Source organism: Orycteropus afer, unplaced genomic scaffold (genome assembly GCF_000298275.1).
Source record: "Orycteropus afer afer isolate SDZICR_OR568_19922 unplaced genomic scaffold, OryAfe1.0 scaffold00662, whole genome shotgun sequence".
Lineage (NCBI taxonomy): Eukaryota > Metazoa > Chordata > Mammalia > Tubulidentata > Orycteropodidae > Orycteropus > Orycteropus afer.
Window position 1 is genome coordinate 817,887 of NW_006922249.1, and position 19,032 is coordinate 836,918.

The 19,032-nt window shown below is 36.8% G+C and overlaps 1 protein-coding gene across 1 annotated transcript in view; it reads left to right on the forward strand.

Annotated features, from left to right (window-relative positions):
- Positions 1 to 19,032, forward strand: part of STAU2 (staufen double-stranded RNA binding protein 2) — a 395,353-nt gene that overhangs the window by 174,454 nt on the left and 201,867 nt on the right. Inside the window, exon 9 of the mRNA XM_042783101.1 lies at positions 3,629 to 3,689. Within this exon, the coding sequence (XP_042639035.1) occupies positions 3,629 to 3,689 (61 nt within the window). The remainder of the gene's footprint in view (positions 1 to 3,628; positions 3,690 to 19,032) is intronic.

Genomic DNA, 19,032 nt, shown 5'->3' on the forward strand with positions numbered 1-19,032 from the left:
ATATATATTACATAATATTCTTTTTTTTTCCCTCCAACCTATCTAAGAATTTAGCCTCCCCCACCTCCCATCCCTGGTAACCAACAAAGAAAGTTTCCTTCTATGTATAAACCTTTCCTTGGCTTTTACAGTAGTAGACTAGTACAATATTTGTCCTTCTGTGATTGACTTATTTCACTCAACATAGTTTCTTCCACTTTCATCCATATTATGCAGTGCTTTGCAGATTCTGCATTATTTTTTAGGGTTGCATAGTATTCTGTTGTGTGTATGTACCAGTTTGGTTATCCGTTCCTTGGTTGTTTCCATCTCTTTGCTATTGTGAACAGTGTTATGATGAACATGGTTGTGCATATATCTGTTCTTGTCCTGCCTCTCACTTCTTTAGGGTATATACCTAGTAAAGGGATTGTTGGACCGAATGGTATTTCTATTTCTAACTTTTTAAGGAATCACCATACTGATTTCCATAGTTGTTCTATCATTTTACAGTCCCACCAGCAGTGTATGATGATTCCAATCTCTCCACATCCTCACGAGCATTTGTTATTTACTGTCCTTTTGAACTTTGCTGTGAATGCTTGTTGTTGTTTTGATTTGAATCTCTCTTATGGCTAATGATCATGAACATTTCTTCATGTGTTTGTTGGCTTCCTGAATATCTCCTTTGGTGAAATTTCTATTAATATCTTCTGCCCATTTTTGAATAAGATTGTCTGCCTCTTTGATGTTGAGGTGTTGGCGTTTTCTATAAATTTTAGAGGTAAATCCTTTATCTGATGTGTCATTACCAAATATTTTTTTACCCATTCTGTAGGTTCTCTTTTTACTCTTTTGGAGAAGTCTTTTGAAGCACATAATTTAATTTTTAGAAAGTCTCAATCACCTGGTTTAACCTCTGCTGTTTGTGGATCTTGGGTTTGCTTGATATAGTATATTTATGCCATAAATTAGGAACCCTAAGTTTGCTCCTATTTTTACTTTGATAAACTTTATAGTTTTAGGTCTCACAATTAAATCTTTGATCCATCTGGAGTTACTTTTTGTGTATGGTGTGAGGTATGGATCTTGTTTCACTTCTCTGCAAATGCATATCCAGTTTTGCCAGCACCATTTTCAAAGAGACTCTCTCTTCCCCAATGTGGTAGTTAAGGTTATATGTCAACTTGGCTGGGCCTGATTTTGAGTGGCTGAGCAGCTGGTAGTAGTTACTCCCCATGATGAGACTGGCAATCATCTCCGTGGTAGAATCTGCTGTGAGCAGCTGAGTAGCTGGGTTAGGGCTGTTCTGCTTCCCTTATTATGTAAGGAGAAGCTTTGGGAATGGTCTCTAGTTTTTGGTATGCTTGGACCCTGCATGCAGCTGAGTCTTCATTTAACAGCCTGCCATGTGGTCTGCCAGTCTTGGGACTCTTAATAGACTTGAATCAATGGCCTGCTGTGTGGTTTGGTAATATCAGTACTGTGTCTTTTTACTTGCTGATCTTGGATTTGTTAACCTCAGCAGCGAGCAGCTGCCTGAGTTAAGTGAGTTCAGTGGGCCATGAGCAAGAGGCAGAGCTGAAGCCTAAGGTTGAGGGGCTTTCACCCAGCCCCTTGAGCCTGGGACTTTGAACTTGGACTTCTAGTCTCCAAAATTGTAAGAGAATAAACTTCTGTTTGTTCAAGCCATCCCATTTGTGGTATCTTCTATTAGAGTGGCACTAGAGGTAACCAAAACATCCAATTAATGGATTTTGGCCCTTTTCTGTTTCTTTCAGTAGTGTAAAGATCCTGTTCCTTTGTCTTATGATTTGCTTACTTTTCTGATGAGAAGCTTGTTTATTTTTTTGATCAGAAGTCTGCTATCTGCTTTTCCTCTGGCAGTTATTTAAAATATGAAGCTGCTAGTTGTTTTTAACACACTGTCACCTTTTTTACTCAGGACACTTTGTTTTCTCTTTTGCTTCTGTTATCTGTCACTGTATCTTTCCTTGTTCACGATAATATGCATAATGAAGGTGAAAGAATGAAAATTCAGTAAGAACGATGTTTTCTAAAACTGAGCCCTGGTAAATTGTATGTATTTTGTGTTTATACCTAGATTTAGGGAGCTCTGGTAGCATAGTGGCTAAGACACTTGCCTGCTAACCAGACGGCTGGCGGTTCAAACCCACCAGCCACTCCTCGGAAGGAAGGTTGGGCAGTCCTACTTCTGTAGTGATACTGCCTCGGAAACCCAAGGAGGGGTCGCTATGAGTCGGGGCCAACTCGACGGCACATAACAACAACAACAACAACCTAGATTTAATTTATGGATTTGACCTTTGACATCTGTTAACATAAATATAAAATGGTGATAAATAGGAAATAAGTTGTTTTTTTTTTAAATGGGAATACATCATGTTAATAATACCAGCTCTATAAAAAGAGAACATAACCAGTTGAAGTCACATTAAGATCACTTATTTTTGTTAGAATACTACTTCAAGATATTTGTGTTTCAACCCAAGTATTTATCAACAGATGAATGGAGTTAAAAAAATGTGTATACATTCAATGGAATATCATTTAGCCATAAAAAGGAATGATGTTCTAATACATGCTACAACACGGATGAACCTTGAGAAAATTATGCTGAGTGAAATAAGCCAGACCAGAAATAAATAATATAATTCCACTTAATAAAAAATATCTGCACAAGGCAAACTAACTCATAAGGGTTCTGTATTTCTGTTTAGGATGATAAAAATGTTGTAGAAATAGATAGTGATGGTTGTTGCTCAGCATTGTGAATGTAATAATGTCACTGAATTACGCTCTTAAAAGTGGTTAAAATGGCAAATTTTGTATTTTATATATTTTACTACAATAAAATTAAAAAAAAAAAAACAAAAAACCAACTCTGTGTTTCAGAATGTATTTATACCAAACACAAGTCATCTGGGAAAAGTTAATATGTTAAATGTTTAACTTAATGTAGAACTTTGTTTTCAATATTTTGTATATGTCATTAGCTAGCTGTGATCTTTATCATAGTATTTTTCCAGTAAGAATGTAATAGTGTTCTGTTGTTAGTCTAAGTTTAGAAATGATGAGGAAGCTCATCTAGTTACTTTAGCACTTGTAATGATTATTATTGCAATGATTTATTTTGTAATGATTATTATTGCTTTAACCACCTAGATAGAGCCCTGTTCTATGTAATACATATATTGAATATGGGACTTTCTTAATACAGTAAATAATAAATTAAAATGAGTAGATAAAAACAGATGAGAACAATAGGAAATAGTTTCAAATTGTAGAGAAAGGATAAATGACACTGGGTTAGTTACTCTTCTGTGCCTAATCTTTGGGGTTGAAGATGGGTAGAATAATCAGAATGACTATGTGATTATTTAAAGCCCTTGGCATTTGACTGCTAACCAGAAGGCTGGTAGTTCAAACCCACCAGCCACTCCTCGGAAGGAAGATTAGGCAGTCTACTTCCGTAGAGATACCACCTAAGAAACCCAAGGAGGGGTCACTATGAGTCAGAACTGACTCAACAGCTGTTGAGTTTGGTTTTGGTTTTAATTGATTTGGTTTTCTCCTTTTTTGAATAAGCTTATTTCTCTGGATTTAAACAGTTGATTTAATCTTTCAGACAGGGGAAAACAAAGGATGGAGTAGTCCAAAGGCTGGGTTTCCTGAACCAACAAATAACAGTAAGTTTCCTTTTTATGCTATCTACACCTGTTGTTAATCAGTAGTTCAATTACTAGACCATCACTGGGAATTTATTGATCTGTTTGGGACCAAGATGCCATGCAATGTGTTGTGGAGACTAACAGGAAGTCATGATATCTGCTTTCCTGAACTTACAGAATAACTGGAAAACTAAGACATTCTTAGTTTTCCTATCCATGACACAGCAAATCGTTGCAGATGTGGTGCTGTTTAATCTTTATGATGATGCCGGTCTTTTTTTAAGTTGTTGTTTATATTGCAACAACATTGCAATATAAAGGAATTTTTTAAAAAAATTATAATCTATGAGTCTGTTACCTTCTCAAATCCACCATTGTCACAGTTCTAAGTGTTTTTAATATACACAACTTTTTATGTAATTTAAATCATAATCTATTGTTTTCACTTAATATTGCCATAAATATTTTTTGTGTGCATAGTCATTCAAATTTTTAGCATTTTACTAAAGTTACTATGTGAAATATCAGAAATCTATGAATAAAACTACAATTTCCTTTCAGTTATAGTACAGGTAGTCCCCAACTTATGATGGAGTTGCATTCTGAAGACTCTGTTGTAAGTTGGTCCTGATGTAATAGAACATGGTTTTTTTTTTGTTGTTGTTGTTTAGTTTTCATTATTATTACTCTTATTATCAGTATCTTTATAAATTCAATCTTTATTTGTTTCTGAGGGTTGGAAACATTATATATAAACTTATGATATATTTTTAATGTGTGTAGTACATACTGTTGATAAGATGTACCAAAAAACCCCCAAACCATAAGGCTGTTACAAGTGGTTTGTCACACCTCAAATATGTTGTAAATTGGGGACTACCTACCTGTGTTATCAGACAATTAAAAATCCATTTAAGTTTATATCTGTTTTCAAATATATGTGAGCAAGATGTTTTGCATTGGAATAGACATTTTTCTTTATCTTCCTTCTTCAAAGAGCATCTTTTTCCACTGAGGTGACTATTTTACTGGAAATCAGTGAAACAAGTTATCTAGCCATTTAAGAACCCAACCTGTCTCATTTCTAACCCTCTCTTTCTTACAACCTTTGAAGGCTGAATAAGTTTAAATATGTAGATTGTTATAATGAAGAATCTTTATACTTTGATAGTAGCAGATTCTCTCTTGACAAATAAATAAATCAGCAAAAAACTTTATTAAAGCATGCTCATTAGAGTTGAGGTTTTGTAACAAAACTAGCCTCTCCAAAAGAAAATTTCAGTGAGATAATGGTATTCTTGAATTAGTCTCTTGGAATTTAAATTAATTTGACTTTGAGCCCTAGGATACACACACATACACACAGCAGAGATAGACACATAGCCCAAGGTAGGAAATGGAATCCGTTTAGTATTCTTAGAGAGTTTGTGTTACCTTTGATATCTGAATGCATAGGTTTAGAATTATTTGGTATTTAGGTGAGAAACATTAAATTGATTGTAGTTTTATGTAAAGTAGTTAGCATAGTACATGTTTCCTAGTAGGCACAAAATGAATGTTGATTCCTTTCCTGCCTCCCCCCTCCTTGCTTTTATAAAAATGATGTAATTCTATGTAGGGTTGCCAAAAATTCCATTGTTGTACTTTTTTTGTGTGTGATTTTTTTTTTTTTTTTTTGCATATACATGGTGACCAAAGAATATATTATACTCACATTTGAGCACTAGACATTTATTTTTTCAAAGAATTTAAACATCATATATTTGAATATGGACATCAGATAGTTATTAGTTTGACAATTTTAACATGAAAGCATATTATGGATAATCTGCAAGCTCCATCATTGAACACTGATAATTTACTCTTTGTTGGTTTTTTTCTTAACTTTTTAATGGATATTAGAACTCCTTTGCAAATATGGGAAAGGATATCATAAAGAGGCCAATGAGTACAACTGATTAGATATGTGTTAAGAGTGCATAAAAAGGTTTGCTGTAGAGATCAAGTTAGAAGTAATAAAACTAATTGAAGCCAGTTAAAAGTCAAACTGCTGAAGCTTTAAGTGTTGTCTGCAGTGGTTCAAATTGAGAATTTGAAGGAGTGATCATCCCACAATGATGTGGGAGTGAAAAAAAATATACACAGATTTTTCTATGTGAAAACTGAGTGATCTTTATCTTGGGTTATCACTGAAGATGGGGGCAGCTTAGCTCCAAGAAGCAATTGGTTCTCTCCTCAAGGACTAGATCTCTTTGGTGAGGCTTCAGAGTATCCTGGAGGCAGGTCTTAGCCACTTCAATATATTAGGAAAAAAATCAGTCTCTGCTTCAGTGGAACTGATCACTCAGATGATGAATCTTTTATCTGAAGATTAATTTATATATTACGGTAACTTTTAGGTTAAATTCTCTTCTACTTAATCAGCCCCTTATGTTTGAAATTCTACTCTGAGCAGTTTCTGCCCTGTGACGGATACCTGTGTTAACACTTTGCAGGCAGAGGTTAGAGCAGCGATCTCTCAGGATGGCACATGTGGGGGAAGGCAGGAATTTGCGTTTGCTAAGGCAGACTCCGCCAATAGGCTGCCTTTCTGACATGCTGTCTGACCTTGAACAACTCATTTTATGTCTTATTATTAAATATGCTCTGTTAAGAACTATGCATACCAATCAGTATATAATGTTGAGAATCTTTGTGTAACATTTGTAAAATGATTAACCATTCTTAAATAACATTTGAGAAGGTAACATATGACTTTGTTAAAAGTCATAAAGTGACTCTCTGCATCATGACAGAGTTTTTTCTTTGTAAAACTGTATATTACTTCACAGATTATAGTTAAACAGATCAAAATTTTAAGCTAGCCATTATTTGGATAAATAATGTGAAATTAACTTGGAACTATAATGTACTAAAATCAAAAGAAGAGAAAGTAGAATTGGAATAGGAGAAAGGGAGATTTTAACATGCCATAGCTAGTAGTGTAGTACCTAAGGCACTTGACTGCTAACCAGAAGGCTGGCGGTTCAAACCCACTAGCCACTCCTCAGAAGGAAGATGGGGCAATCTACTTCCATAGTGATACTGCCTCAGAAACCCAAGGAGGGGTCGCTATGTGTCAGGTCTGACTCGACGGCACATAACAACTACAACAACAATATAGCTAGCACCTGACTGTAAATAGACAAAAAGTGAACGTACATGTACATTTAATTTTTGAAGTTGGAAGATACTGTTTTTAAAGAGTTTAGTCATAAGAAACTGCTAACAATTACGACTAAAAAATAGTTTAAATGGTTTTGCGAGTGATTGTGATTACATAGCCTGGCTCTTCAATTTAGTTTTCTGGCTTGATTGCCTGCAGATTTAAAATATGGATCGAATTTTTGCATGCTTTTCAGGCTTTCTTCATTTTACTGAAATGCAGCAGAAGGTCTATTATCTAAGTGTGTTTTTACCCTTTGAATCGTTATCATAGTCATACTGAAGGACAAGAACACGTAACTCTGTAATGTGAGATTTATATTAAATTTAGCATGGGACAATTTTATTCTTGGCATACACATAAAAAGCTAGATTTTACAGATGAATGACTAACAAGTTTTAAAAGATTGTACATTTTAAAGATCTACTGATGGCTCATGGAAAAACTTTATAAAATGTTAAGATACAATTCAGTTGATAATATCTTATTTTTTGTATTCACATTCCATTTTCTTATTAATACAAGGTTTTACTTAAAAACAGGTTCATTGTTTCTTAAAGGTAAACTTGAGCTTAATTCAAAATTGGACTAAGCTCAAAGGGATTCATTGGTATGTGCTGATTCCACCCACTAAAAGATTATTTGGAGGCATTTTTCACATAAATATTTTTCCGTTAACCTTTTAAAAAGTTTTATTTAGCCCCTGTGAAATATGCTGGTTCTTCTAGGTTCATTAGAGATGATCCAAGACAAAAATACTTTTGGGTTAGGATAGAGTTCTTACTGACCTTTTCAGATTTGTGGTTGACTTAAAATTGTTGTCACTTTTGTGTTGTATTCATTTATTATTAAACCCTGTACATCCTGAAACCAATAAGCGAAACAATCCAAGTGATTTAGCACTGGCTCTATTTCATGCTCGTCTCCCGTACGCTGTGTACTGGGTTTACAGTTTTACTACTGCTGCTTTCTTTGGTGTCTGAATGTTGTGCTTTTAAGATACTAGATTCTTTCTTTAATAGTGTCTTGGGAGAGTTCTCTGAACAATTCTTTCTCTGGACACCTATAGCAGACTCTGCTTCTTTTTCCCTCATATATATATATTTTTTTCTTTTTAAAAATTGTGATTTAGGTGAAAGTTTACAGAGCAAATTCCTGTTCCATACAGCAGCAGTTCATACACATTTTGTCTCATGACATTGACTGCAGTTCCCCACAATGTAACAGCTTTCTTCCAGACCCTGCTTTTTAATAACACAATTAAATTAGTTTAATGTGAACTAATGAATATATAATAAAATATAAAGCTTGATAATCTAACTTAATTATTTATTTAGATATAAATACTATTTTGGAAATGTAATCCTGTAACTGGCTTGTAGCAATATATTTTAAAAGGATTTGTGAGCTGCTTGGGCCCTGGCAGTCAAGTTCCTGATTGCCTGGTTGCTTTTGAACAAAGTCAGGCCTGGTAAATAGAGGGTTATTTATCTCTCAGCAGTCGGGGCAACAGGATATACACATTCTCATTACATTGTTGCTTAGACTGCTAGTGGAAATGCTGTTCCTATTGAGCAAAGGAAGAAAGATCCAAATGGTACAGAAAGGTAGCCTCCCTTATATTGGTGGCTGTGTTGGACCTGCATGGGTAGTGAGAGGCTAGCTAGCCCTTTTTGCCAGCCCTTTTTACAGCTTTGACAGTGATTCTGTTTACTTGCCCACTGAGTCTAGAAATATAAGAGACAGCATTAAGCTTGCTTCTGCTTTACTTAGACCAGCTGGGTTTAAATGCACTTCCATCGAGTCAGATCCGACTCATAGCGACCCCTCCTTGGGTTTCCGAGGTAATACCACTACGGAAGTAGATTGCCCAATCTAAAGCCCATTAATTTAAAGAAAAAAGAATCTGAAAGTAGAAAATAAGTTTTTAATTAGATTAGCACAAATGGCATATTTTTCTGAAATACTATCAGGAAAGATTTTAATGAATTTAAATTTTCCTGATTTGAAAAACTGATTTTACTTATACTTTTAAACAGAACAGATTACAGAGATAAGTTTTCTGAAAAAGGAAACTATATAAGGAATTTCAGGGTGCATTTTTTTAATTTCAGGAAGAGAGTATTTTGAAGCTAAGACAAAGAATGAAACCATAAGTGAAAAAAAAAGATGACATTGGATACATAAAAGCTAAAAATGAATCCAGAGAATAGCATGAAAACACAAAAAGGCAGATTGCAAATGGAAAGTATAAATTGTGACACACATAGCAACAGGTTAAATATACACAAAGAACACATGTAGGTCAATAAGAACTAGGTAAATATACCAATACCAAAAAGGCCAAAGCATTTAAGAAAACATTGAAAAAGAACAGATAATAAATAATGAAAGCATGTTTGACAATTAGAGAACAGCAGATTAAAAGTAGATGTTACTCAATTTTTGATCCAGAAACATTGGCAAGGATATAAATATGATAATCCCAAGCAGGGTGTCACCTACTGGGTAGGATTGTGAATTAACACTGCTTCTTTGAAGGGAATCAGCAATAGGTATACAAAGTTTAAAGGCTAGACCCATTTCTTTCTAAAGTTTATTTAAAAAGTTTAGAAAAAGAGAAAAGGTGGGAGCTAAGGTGGCAAAAGTTACACATGCCACACTCTCATTCAACAAGCAAAAAAAAAAACCAAACTCACTGCAATCAGGTTGATTCTGACACATAGTGACCCTATAGAAGAGTACAGCTGCTCCATAGGATTTCCAAAGCTATAAATCTTTACAGAAGTAGACTGCCTTATCTTTCTTCTGTGGGGCAGTTAGTGGTTTTGAACTGCTAACCTTCTGGTTAGCAGCCAAATGCCTTGACCACTGCCTGACCAGAGTTCCTATCCTACAACAAAGGCCTGAAACACCAAGTGAAATGGAAACAGATGATAATTCTGAAACCCTGTGCTTCAAATGAAATGATAAAGAAGTAGCTCAGACACCCATGAAAGAAGAAACTGAACAAAAGCAGTGAATGGGAAGTGACAGCAAGGCTGCTGGCCTGGAGCATGTGGCCATTTTGACTCATTGCAAGCAGCATTCTGTGTGAGGAACATAGAAGGCAACTTCATGGAATCCCCAGTAAGACAGACACACAGTGTAGACAAATCCAGAGTGAAGCCAGGTGAGCAAACACAAGCTTGATGTAAGGAAGGGAAGTCAAAGAAAGTGGATGAGCACTCAAGAGACTCAGGCAACCACAGACCAAGGAGGGAACAAGGATAGAACCACTTACCAGCCGTGATCCCTAGTTGTTTGGGTTGGGAAACCACATAGTGGGGAAGTACTTTTGGATGGTGGCAGGAGATGCTGGATTCAAGATGGTCCACTTCCCCTGCATTGAGTCAGGGCAGGAACCAGATAACCAGCTGCACTTGCTGAGGAATGCACCAGTGCCCATGCTGGTTATTGGTGACTGCAGAAGTGAGATCTCCTTGCTTATCCCACACACCCCCAGTGACCAGAACTCTGCCCCCACCCCACCCTATTGACACACCTCCTTGCCTCCCTCGCGCCACCTGGTGATACACCTGCCGGACTGAGCAATGCATGCCTACCATCTCTGCAATTAGTGAGGCATGCTCTCTCTCACTGTGCACTATGTACCTACAGCCTCTGTAGTCCGCAGCACACATTCTTGCAGGTTGAGTGCTGCATTCCTATCACCTCCTTAGTCAGCAGCATGCACTCCTGTGAATCAGGCATGGTGCTGCCACTGCCTCTGTAGTCAGTGGCATGTGCTCCTGCTGCACTGTGTTTCTTTCTTCCCCTTCAGTCTTTCCCCCCTCATTCCTATTTTTCTTCTTCTTCCTTTTATTCCCCTCTCTGCAGTCGGAGGTGGAGACTGCATCCATTACTGCTCAGTTACACACACCCGTCCTGCCACCACTTGCTCCTGCACCACTTGATCAGCACAGTAAAACCTGCCCAGTCCACCTTCAACTGCTCTACATTAACAGAAAACACAAACCCCCACCAACACTCCCACTTGTTACCACAAACACCAGGAGACACGTGGTGAGTGCCCTAGTGCTGCCAAACTAGCAATCAGAGTAGCATGCCCTGCCCATCTGGATATAACAAAACAAAAAACAAGGGTGAAACAAACCAACACACAATCACCAAATAAATACAGTAACACCACAGTGTCTCAGAGACAACAGACAACTTTAAGTTCACACGTAGAAACAGGGAAAGATGATACTACCTTAAAAGGAATTAAAAAGATTTATATTTAGGACCCTTCAATTAAGAAGAGATGAAGGAAAACAATACTATAGAAGACTTCAGAAAAAAAATGCAAGAAAAAATTTACAAAATACAAAATTCAAAACCATATAAAAACAGCAAATAGAAATTGAGAAGATTTAATACTAAAATTTCAGAAATAGATTAACACATTGGAAGAACAAAGGAGTAAAATTAAATCGATGAAAGACAAAATGAGTGAAATTGCAGACAGATACATTAATACTGATTTGTTAGAGGAACAATCAGAGAAAAGAATGAAGAAATATTGTTTATAAAGCCTAAGAATTATGTAAGACACCAACAAGAGGAATAACTTATGTGTGATTGGAATTCCAGAACAGGAACAAACCCCCTCCATCCCCAAACAAACAAACACAGAGAAAATTCTTGAATATTTGTTGGCAAAAAACTTCCTTAATATCATGAAAGATGAGAAGGCATCCATTCAAGAAGCTCTATGAACTCCAAATGGCATATACCCTAAAAGAGAAAACTAAGAGATATCATAATCAAACTTTCCCAAACAAAGAGAAAGAAAGAATCCTGGGGCAGCTTGAGAAAGACAAAATGTTACTTACTTACAAAGGGCAACCCAAAAGACTAAACTCTAAATTCTCTGCAGACAGCATCAAGACAAGAAGGTGATAGGATGACATACATGAAACCCTGAAAGAAAAAGTTGACAACCAAGAATTATATATCCAGGAAATTTGTCCTTCAAAAATGATGGTGAAATTAGGCCATTTACAAATAAACTAATTTGTAACAATCAGACCAACCTTGCAAAAAATGCTAAAGGCAGTCCTTCAGACAGAGAGTCAACAACATCAGACAACAACCTGAGATTAAGACACCTCACCCAGAAACCAACCCAGATAAAGAATTTTCAAAAATAAAATAAAGCTGTTAGGTGCTATTGGGTCAGCTCCAACTCAGAGTGACTGTGTGTACAACAGAATGAAACATTGCCCAGTCATGCACCATACTCACAGTTCTTGCTGTGCTTCAGCCCATGTGTTGTAGCCACTGTGTCAATCCATCTTGTTGAGGATCTTCCCCTTTTTTGCTGACCCTCCACTTTACCAAGCACAATATTCTTCTCCAAGAAATAGTCCTTTCTGACAACATGACTAAACTAGGTGAGATGAAGTCTGGCCATTCTTGCATCCAAGGAGCATTCCAGCTACACTTCTTCCAGGACAGATTTGTTTGTTTTTCTGGCAGTCCATCGTATTTACAGTATTCTCTGCCAACACCACAATTCAAAAGCATTAGCTCTTCTTCAGTCATCCTTATTCATTGTCCAGCTTTCACATGTGTATGAGGTGATTGAAAATACCATGGCTTGGGTTGGCACACCATAGTCTTCCAAGAGACATCTTTGCTCTTCAGCACTTTAAAGAGGTCTTTTGCAGTAGATTTGCCCAGTACAATACAGTATCTGATTTCTTGACTGCTGCTTCCATGGGTGTTGATTGTGGATCCAAGTAAAATGAAATCTTTGACAACTTCAGTCTTTTCTCCATTTATCATGATGCTGCTTATTGGTCCAGTTGTGAGGAATTTCATTTTCTTTACATTGAGATGTAATCCATACTGCAGAGTATAGTCTTTAATCTTCATCAGTAAGTGCTTCAAGTCATCTTCACTTTCAGCAAGCAAGGTTGTGTTGTCTGCATATCACAGGTTGTTAAATTAATCTTCCTCCAATCCTGATGCCATGTTCTTCTTCAGGTAGTCTGGCTTCTCAGATTATTTGCTCAGCATACAGATTGAATAAGTATGGTGAAAGGATACAGTGCTGGTGCACACTCATCTTGATTTTAAACCATGCAGTATCCCTTTGTTTTATTTGAATGACAACCTCCTGGTCTATTACAGGTTCCTCATGAGCACAGTTAAGTGGTCTGGAATTCCTGTTTTTCTCAGTGTTATCAATTATTTGTTATGATCCATGCAGTCAAATGCTTTTACATAGTTAGTTAAACTCAAGTAAATTTCTTTCTGGTATTTTTTTGCCTTCAGCCAAGATCCATCTGACATCAGCAATGATAGCCCTCATTCCACATCCTCTTCTGAATTCAGCTTACATTTCTGGAAGCTCCTTGTCAATACACTGCTGCAAATGTTTTTGTATTATTTTCAACAAGATTTTACTTATGTGTGATATTAATGATATTGTTCAATAATTTCCACACTCTGTGGGATCACCTTTCTTTGGAATGAGTACAAATATGGATTTCTTCTAGTTGGCCAGGTAGCTGTCTTCTGAATTTCCTGGCATAGGCAAGAAAGTATCTTCAGTGTGACATCCGTTTGTTGAAATATTTCAATGGGTACTCTGTCAATTCCTGGAGCCTTGTGTTTTGCCAATTCCTTCAGTGCAGCTTCTACTTTCTTCTTCAATACCATTGGTATTGCCACCTCCTAAAATAGTTGAACATCAATCCTTTTTGGTACAGTGACTCTGTATTCCTTCCATCTTCTTTTGATGTTTCCTGCATCATTCATTATTTTACCCATAGAATCCTTCAGTATTGCAACTCGAGACTTGAATTTCTTCTTCAGTTCTTTCAGCTTGAGAAATACTGAGCATGTTCCTTTGGTTTTCTAACTCCAGGTTTTTGCACATTTCATTATAATAATTGACTTTGTCTTCTTGAGCTGCTCTTTGAAATCTTCTGTTCAGCTCTTTTATCTTGTCATTTCTTCCATTTGCTTTAGCTACACTCCATTCAAGACCAAGTTTCAAAGTCTCTTCTGACATCTGTTTTGATCTTCTGTTCCTTTCCTGTCTCTTTTAATATTTTGCTTTCTTTACGTATTATGTTTTTGATGTCATCCCACAACTCATCTGGTTATCAGTTACGAGTATTGCGTGCTTCAAATTTGTTGTTCAGATGGTCTCTACATTCAGGTGGATTATAATCAAGGTCATATTTTGGTTCTTATGGACCTGTTTTAATTTTCTTAAGCTTCACCTTGACCTTTCTTATGAACAATTGATAGTCTGTTCCACAGTCAGCTCCTGGCCTTGTTATAGCTGAAGATGTTGAGCTTCTCCATTGCCTCTTTCCACAGATGTAGTCAATCTGATTTCTATGTATTCTATCTGGCAAGGTCCACGTGTATAGCTGCCATTTATGTTGTTGAAAGAAGATATTTGCAGTGGGTAAGGCGTTGATCTTGCAAAATTCTATCATGTGATGTCCACCATCATTTCTGAAATATCACCAGTGCCGTATTTCCCAACTACTGGTGATTCTTCTTCATTTCCAACTTTCTTTCACATTCCAGTCACCAGTAATCATCCAAATATCTTCATTGCATGTTTGATCAATTTCAGACTGCAGAAGTTGGTAAAAATACTCAGTTTCTTCATCTTTGGCTTTAGTGGTTGGTGCATAAATTTGAATAATAGTAGTATTAACTGGTCTTCCTTGGAGGCATATGGATATTATTGTATCATTGACAGCATTGTACTTTAGAATAGATCTTGAAATGTTCTTGTGGTGTTGAATGCCACACCATTCATCTTCCAGTTTGTCATTCTCAGCCTTGTAAATCATATGATTGTCTGATTCAGAACGGTCAAAAACAATCCATTTCAGCTCACTGAAGCCTAGAATATTGATCTTTTTATGAGTTCTATTTCATTTTTGACAACTTCCAATTTTCCTAGATTCATACTTCATACAGTCTCTGTTCTGATTTTTAATGGATGTTTCCATGTTTCTTCTCATGTTAAGTCATGCTCCATCAGCAAAAGGAGGTCCTGAAAGCCTTACTCCATCCACGTCATTAAGGTCAACTCTACTCTAAGGAGATAGCTCTTCCCTAGTTGTATTTTGAGTGCCTTCCAACCTGAGGGGCTTATCTTCCAACACTGTATTGGACAGTGTTTCAGGGCTATTCATTATTTTTCCAGTAATACATAAGACAGTGTTTTCACTGGCCAGTTCTTTGGAAAGTGTACGAACCTTTCCTTCTTCCCAGGCTGTCTTAGCCTGGAATCTCTGCTGAAACTTGTCCACCATAGGTGACCCTGCTGTCATTCGAAATATCAGTGGCATAGCCTCTAGTCTCACAGCAACACACAAAGCATGACAGTGTGACAAACTGACAGATGAGTGTTGGAAAATAAAGCAGTAAGACTGAAAATATGGAACTGCATACGTCTATTTGTAAATAAGGCAACTATAATGCAAAAGTTGGAATAAATGGCATAATTACAGAACTGGAAGAGAGAAACTCAAGACAATATCATGATAGAACAGGCTGTTTTAAACTTAGAAGGATAATAAAAATTTACAAGGTAACCATTGAAGAAAATTAATAAACCTTTTTACCAGAATGAAAGAGAAGAAAATCATAAAGATTCAGTAAATACAAAATCAGTAGCAGGGAAGGAAAAGAAATAGAAATCCATAAACAAAATGAAGTTAGCACAGCAAAATACATGAAACAGATCATCAGCATGACAAAAACACGTAGACACAGAGAATGATGACAGCAGTAAATTCATACTTGTCAATAATTATACTGAATGTAAATGGATTAAATGCACCAGTCAAGAGGCAGAGAGTGGCAGAATGGATGAGGATGTATGACATACTGTCTACAAGAGACGCACCCTAGACACCTAGATGAAAATAAGGTAAAAATAAAAAGATGGAAAAACATGTATCAAGCAAATTGCAACCAAAAAAAAGAGTGGAAGGGGCAATATTTATCTCTGATGAAGTTGACTTCAAGGCAAAAGCTAGCTAAGAGATAAAGACAGGTATTACATAATGATAAAAAGGGTCAATCCAACAAGGCGACATAACCATAATACCTACTGACTCAGTGAAAGACCAGAACACATAAATCATGCTTTAACAGAATTGAGAAGGGAAATAGATGACTCTGCAATAACAGTAGGAGACTGTAATACACAACTTTGATGAAGGACAGACAGCTAGAAGCTCGACAAAGATAGTGATCTCAACAATATAATCAACCAACTTTTCCTTATAGATAATATATAGAATACTCCACCAAACAACAGCATAATATAGTTCTTTTCCGGTGCACATGGATCATTCTCCAGAATAGACCATAAGTTAGACCACACGCAAGCCATAATAAATTGAGAAATATCAAAATAATACAAAGCATCTTCTCAGATCCCAATGCTATAAAATTATGTATCAACAAACAAGAATAGCGAAGAAAGAAAGTCAGATATATGAAAACTGAATAACACTCTGTTTAAAAACCACTACAGAAGAGAAGAAATAAAAAATAAATTATTTGAATCGAATGAGAATGAAAACGTAGCACATCCAAACCTTTGGGACATAGCCAAAACAGTGCTCAGAGATCAGTTTATAGCAATAAATACACTCATCAGTAAAGAGGAACGAATCAAAATCAACACCTTAATCTAACATCTCTAGCAGTGAGAATAAGAACAACAAAAAAAAGCCTGCAGTCACCAGAAGAAAGGAAATAATAAAGTTCAGAGCAGAAATAAATGAAACAAAACAGAACAATAGAAAGAATAAGACTACAAGCTAGTTCTTTGAAAGGATTAATAAAATTGACAAACCCATTATCAAATTTTACAGAGGAAAAGAAGGAAAAGATGAGAATAACACAAACAAGAAATTAAATGGATGACATCACAACAGAACCAACTGAAATAAAAAGGATAATAACAATATTCTGAAGAACTATAGTTCAACAAACTTCAAAATCTAGAAAAACTGGACAGATTTTTAGAAATACACAGACCAAGGTAGAAACTTTAAATAGACCCATGACAAAAGAAGAAATTTGAATAGGTTATTAAAAAACTCCCAACAACAACAAAAAATCCTGGCCCAGACTGCTTTACTAGCAAATTCTACCAAACATTCATAAAAGAGTTGGCACCAATTTTACTCAAGACTATCCCAGAACATAGAAAAGAGTAGCTACCTTCTGAATTCATTTTATGAAGTAAGCATAACCCTGATACCAAAGCCAGGCAAAGACACCACTAAAAGAAGAAAATTATAGACCAGTATCCCTCATGAGCCCACTGCCATTGAGCTGATTCCTACTTATAGTGACCCCATCAAACAGAGTAGAACTGCCTCATAGGGTTTCCAAAGTGGTAAATCTTTACAGAAGCAGAATACCTCACCTTCCTCCCATGGAACATGTTGTTGTTGTTATGTGTTGTCAAGTTGGACCCGACTCATAGCGACCCCTCCTTGGGTTTCCGAGGTGGTACCACTACGGAAGTAGATTGCCCAACCTTCCTTCTGAGGAATGGCTGGTGGATTTGAACTGCCAGCCTTCTGGTTAGCAGTGAAGTGCCTTAGGCACTATGCTACCAGGGCTCCTCAGCAAAATCCTAGCCAATAGAATCTAACATCATATCAAAAAAATAATACATCATGACCAAGTGGGATTTATACTAGGTATACAAAGATGGTTAAATGTTAGAAAAACAATCAACATAATCCAACACATAGTAAAACAAAGGAAAGAACCACATGATCATATCAATTGATGCAGAAAAAGCATTTGACAAAATCCAACACCCATTCCCAATAAAAACTCTCAGAAAAATATCAATGGAAGGGAAATTCCTCAACATAATAAAAAGCAGGCATATATGCAAAACCAACAGCTAGCATTATTATAAACAGAGAGAGACTGAAAGTGCCCCCTTTGCAAACAAACCAGACAAGGATGCCCTCTGTCACCACTTCTATTCAACATTGTATTGGAAGTCCTAGGAAGGCAAAAGAAGACACTGGGAGCTGCACTAGAGTAAAAGACAACAAATACAAATGCTATTACATACAAGATCCTGAAATAACAGTAACAGTAATAACCTACAAGTGATACATAGGTAGACATGCAAGCTGAACAGTGTGGAGAGGCGAATGGAATACACCCACAAGTATATATTGGCATGACAGAGATTTCTACTTAAGTATTTGTGTGCTACAAATATGTCCATGGATATAATAGAGAAGACAAGGGACAAAGTTCTGAAAACTTCTTAGCCATAACCAAACACCTTGAGATAATGAGTCCCTGGGCTTAGGGACTTAGAACTACAGTCTAGGAGGCTTCTAAGTCAATTGGCATAATATAGACCACAAAGAGTGTTTTGTATCCTGCTTTTGTGAATAGCAACTGTTATCTTAAAAGCTTGCAAGTGGCCACCTAAGATGCAACTACTGGTCTCTTCCTATCTGGAGCAAAGAGGAGTGAAGAAAATCAAAGACTCAAGGAAACAGTTGTCCAGAGGACTAATGTACCATGCGAATCACAGCCTTCACCACCCTGAGACCAGAAGAATTAGATTGTCCGTGGCTACCACTACCAACCATAGTGCCTAAGGCACTTGACTGCTAACCAGAAGGCTGGCGGTTCAAACCCACCAGCCACTCCTTGGAAGGAAGTTGGGCAATCTACTTCCATAGTGATACTGCCTCGGAAACCCAAGGAGGGGTCGCTATGAGTAGGGTCTGACTCGACGGCACATAACAATACCACCACCACCACTACCAACCAGTCTGATAGGGATTACATTAGAAGGTACTGAACAGAGTGGGGGAAAAAAAAAAAAAAGAAAGAGTAAAACACAACTCAAAACCCCAGACTTACTGGTCAGGTAGAGATTGGTGGAACCCCCGAGACTGTGACCCTGAGAAACCCTTTGATCCTGAAACTGAATCCACCACTAGGGATCAGCTTTCAGCCAAACAATCCACAGGCTTATAAAGTGGACACCCATGAAGAGCATACTTCTCAGAACAGTCAGCCATACAGAGAAAAGGGGCAGCTTTTGTCCCAAACAGAGCACAGAAG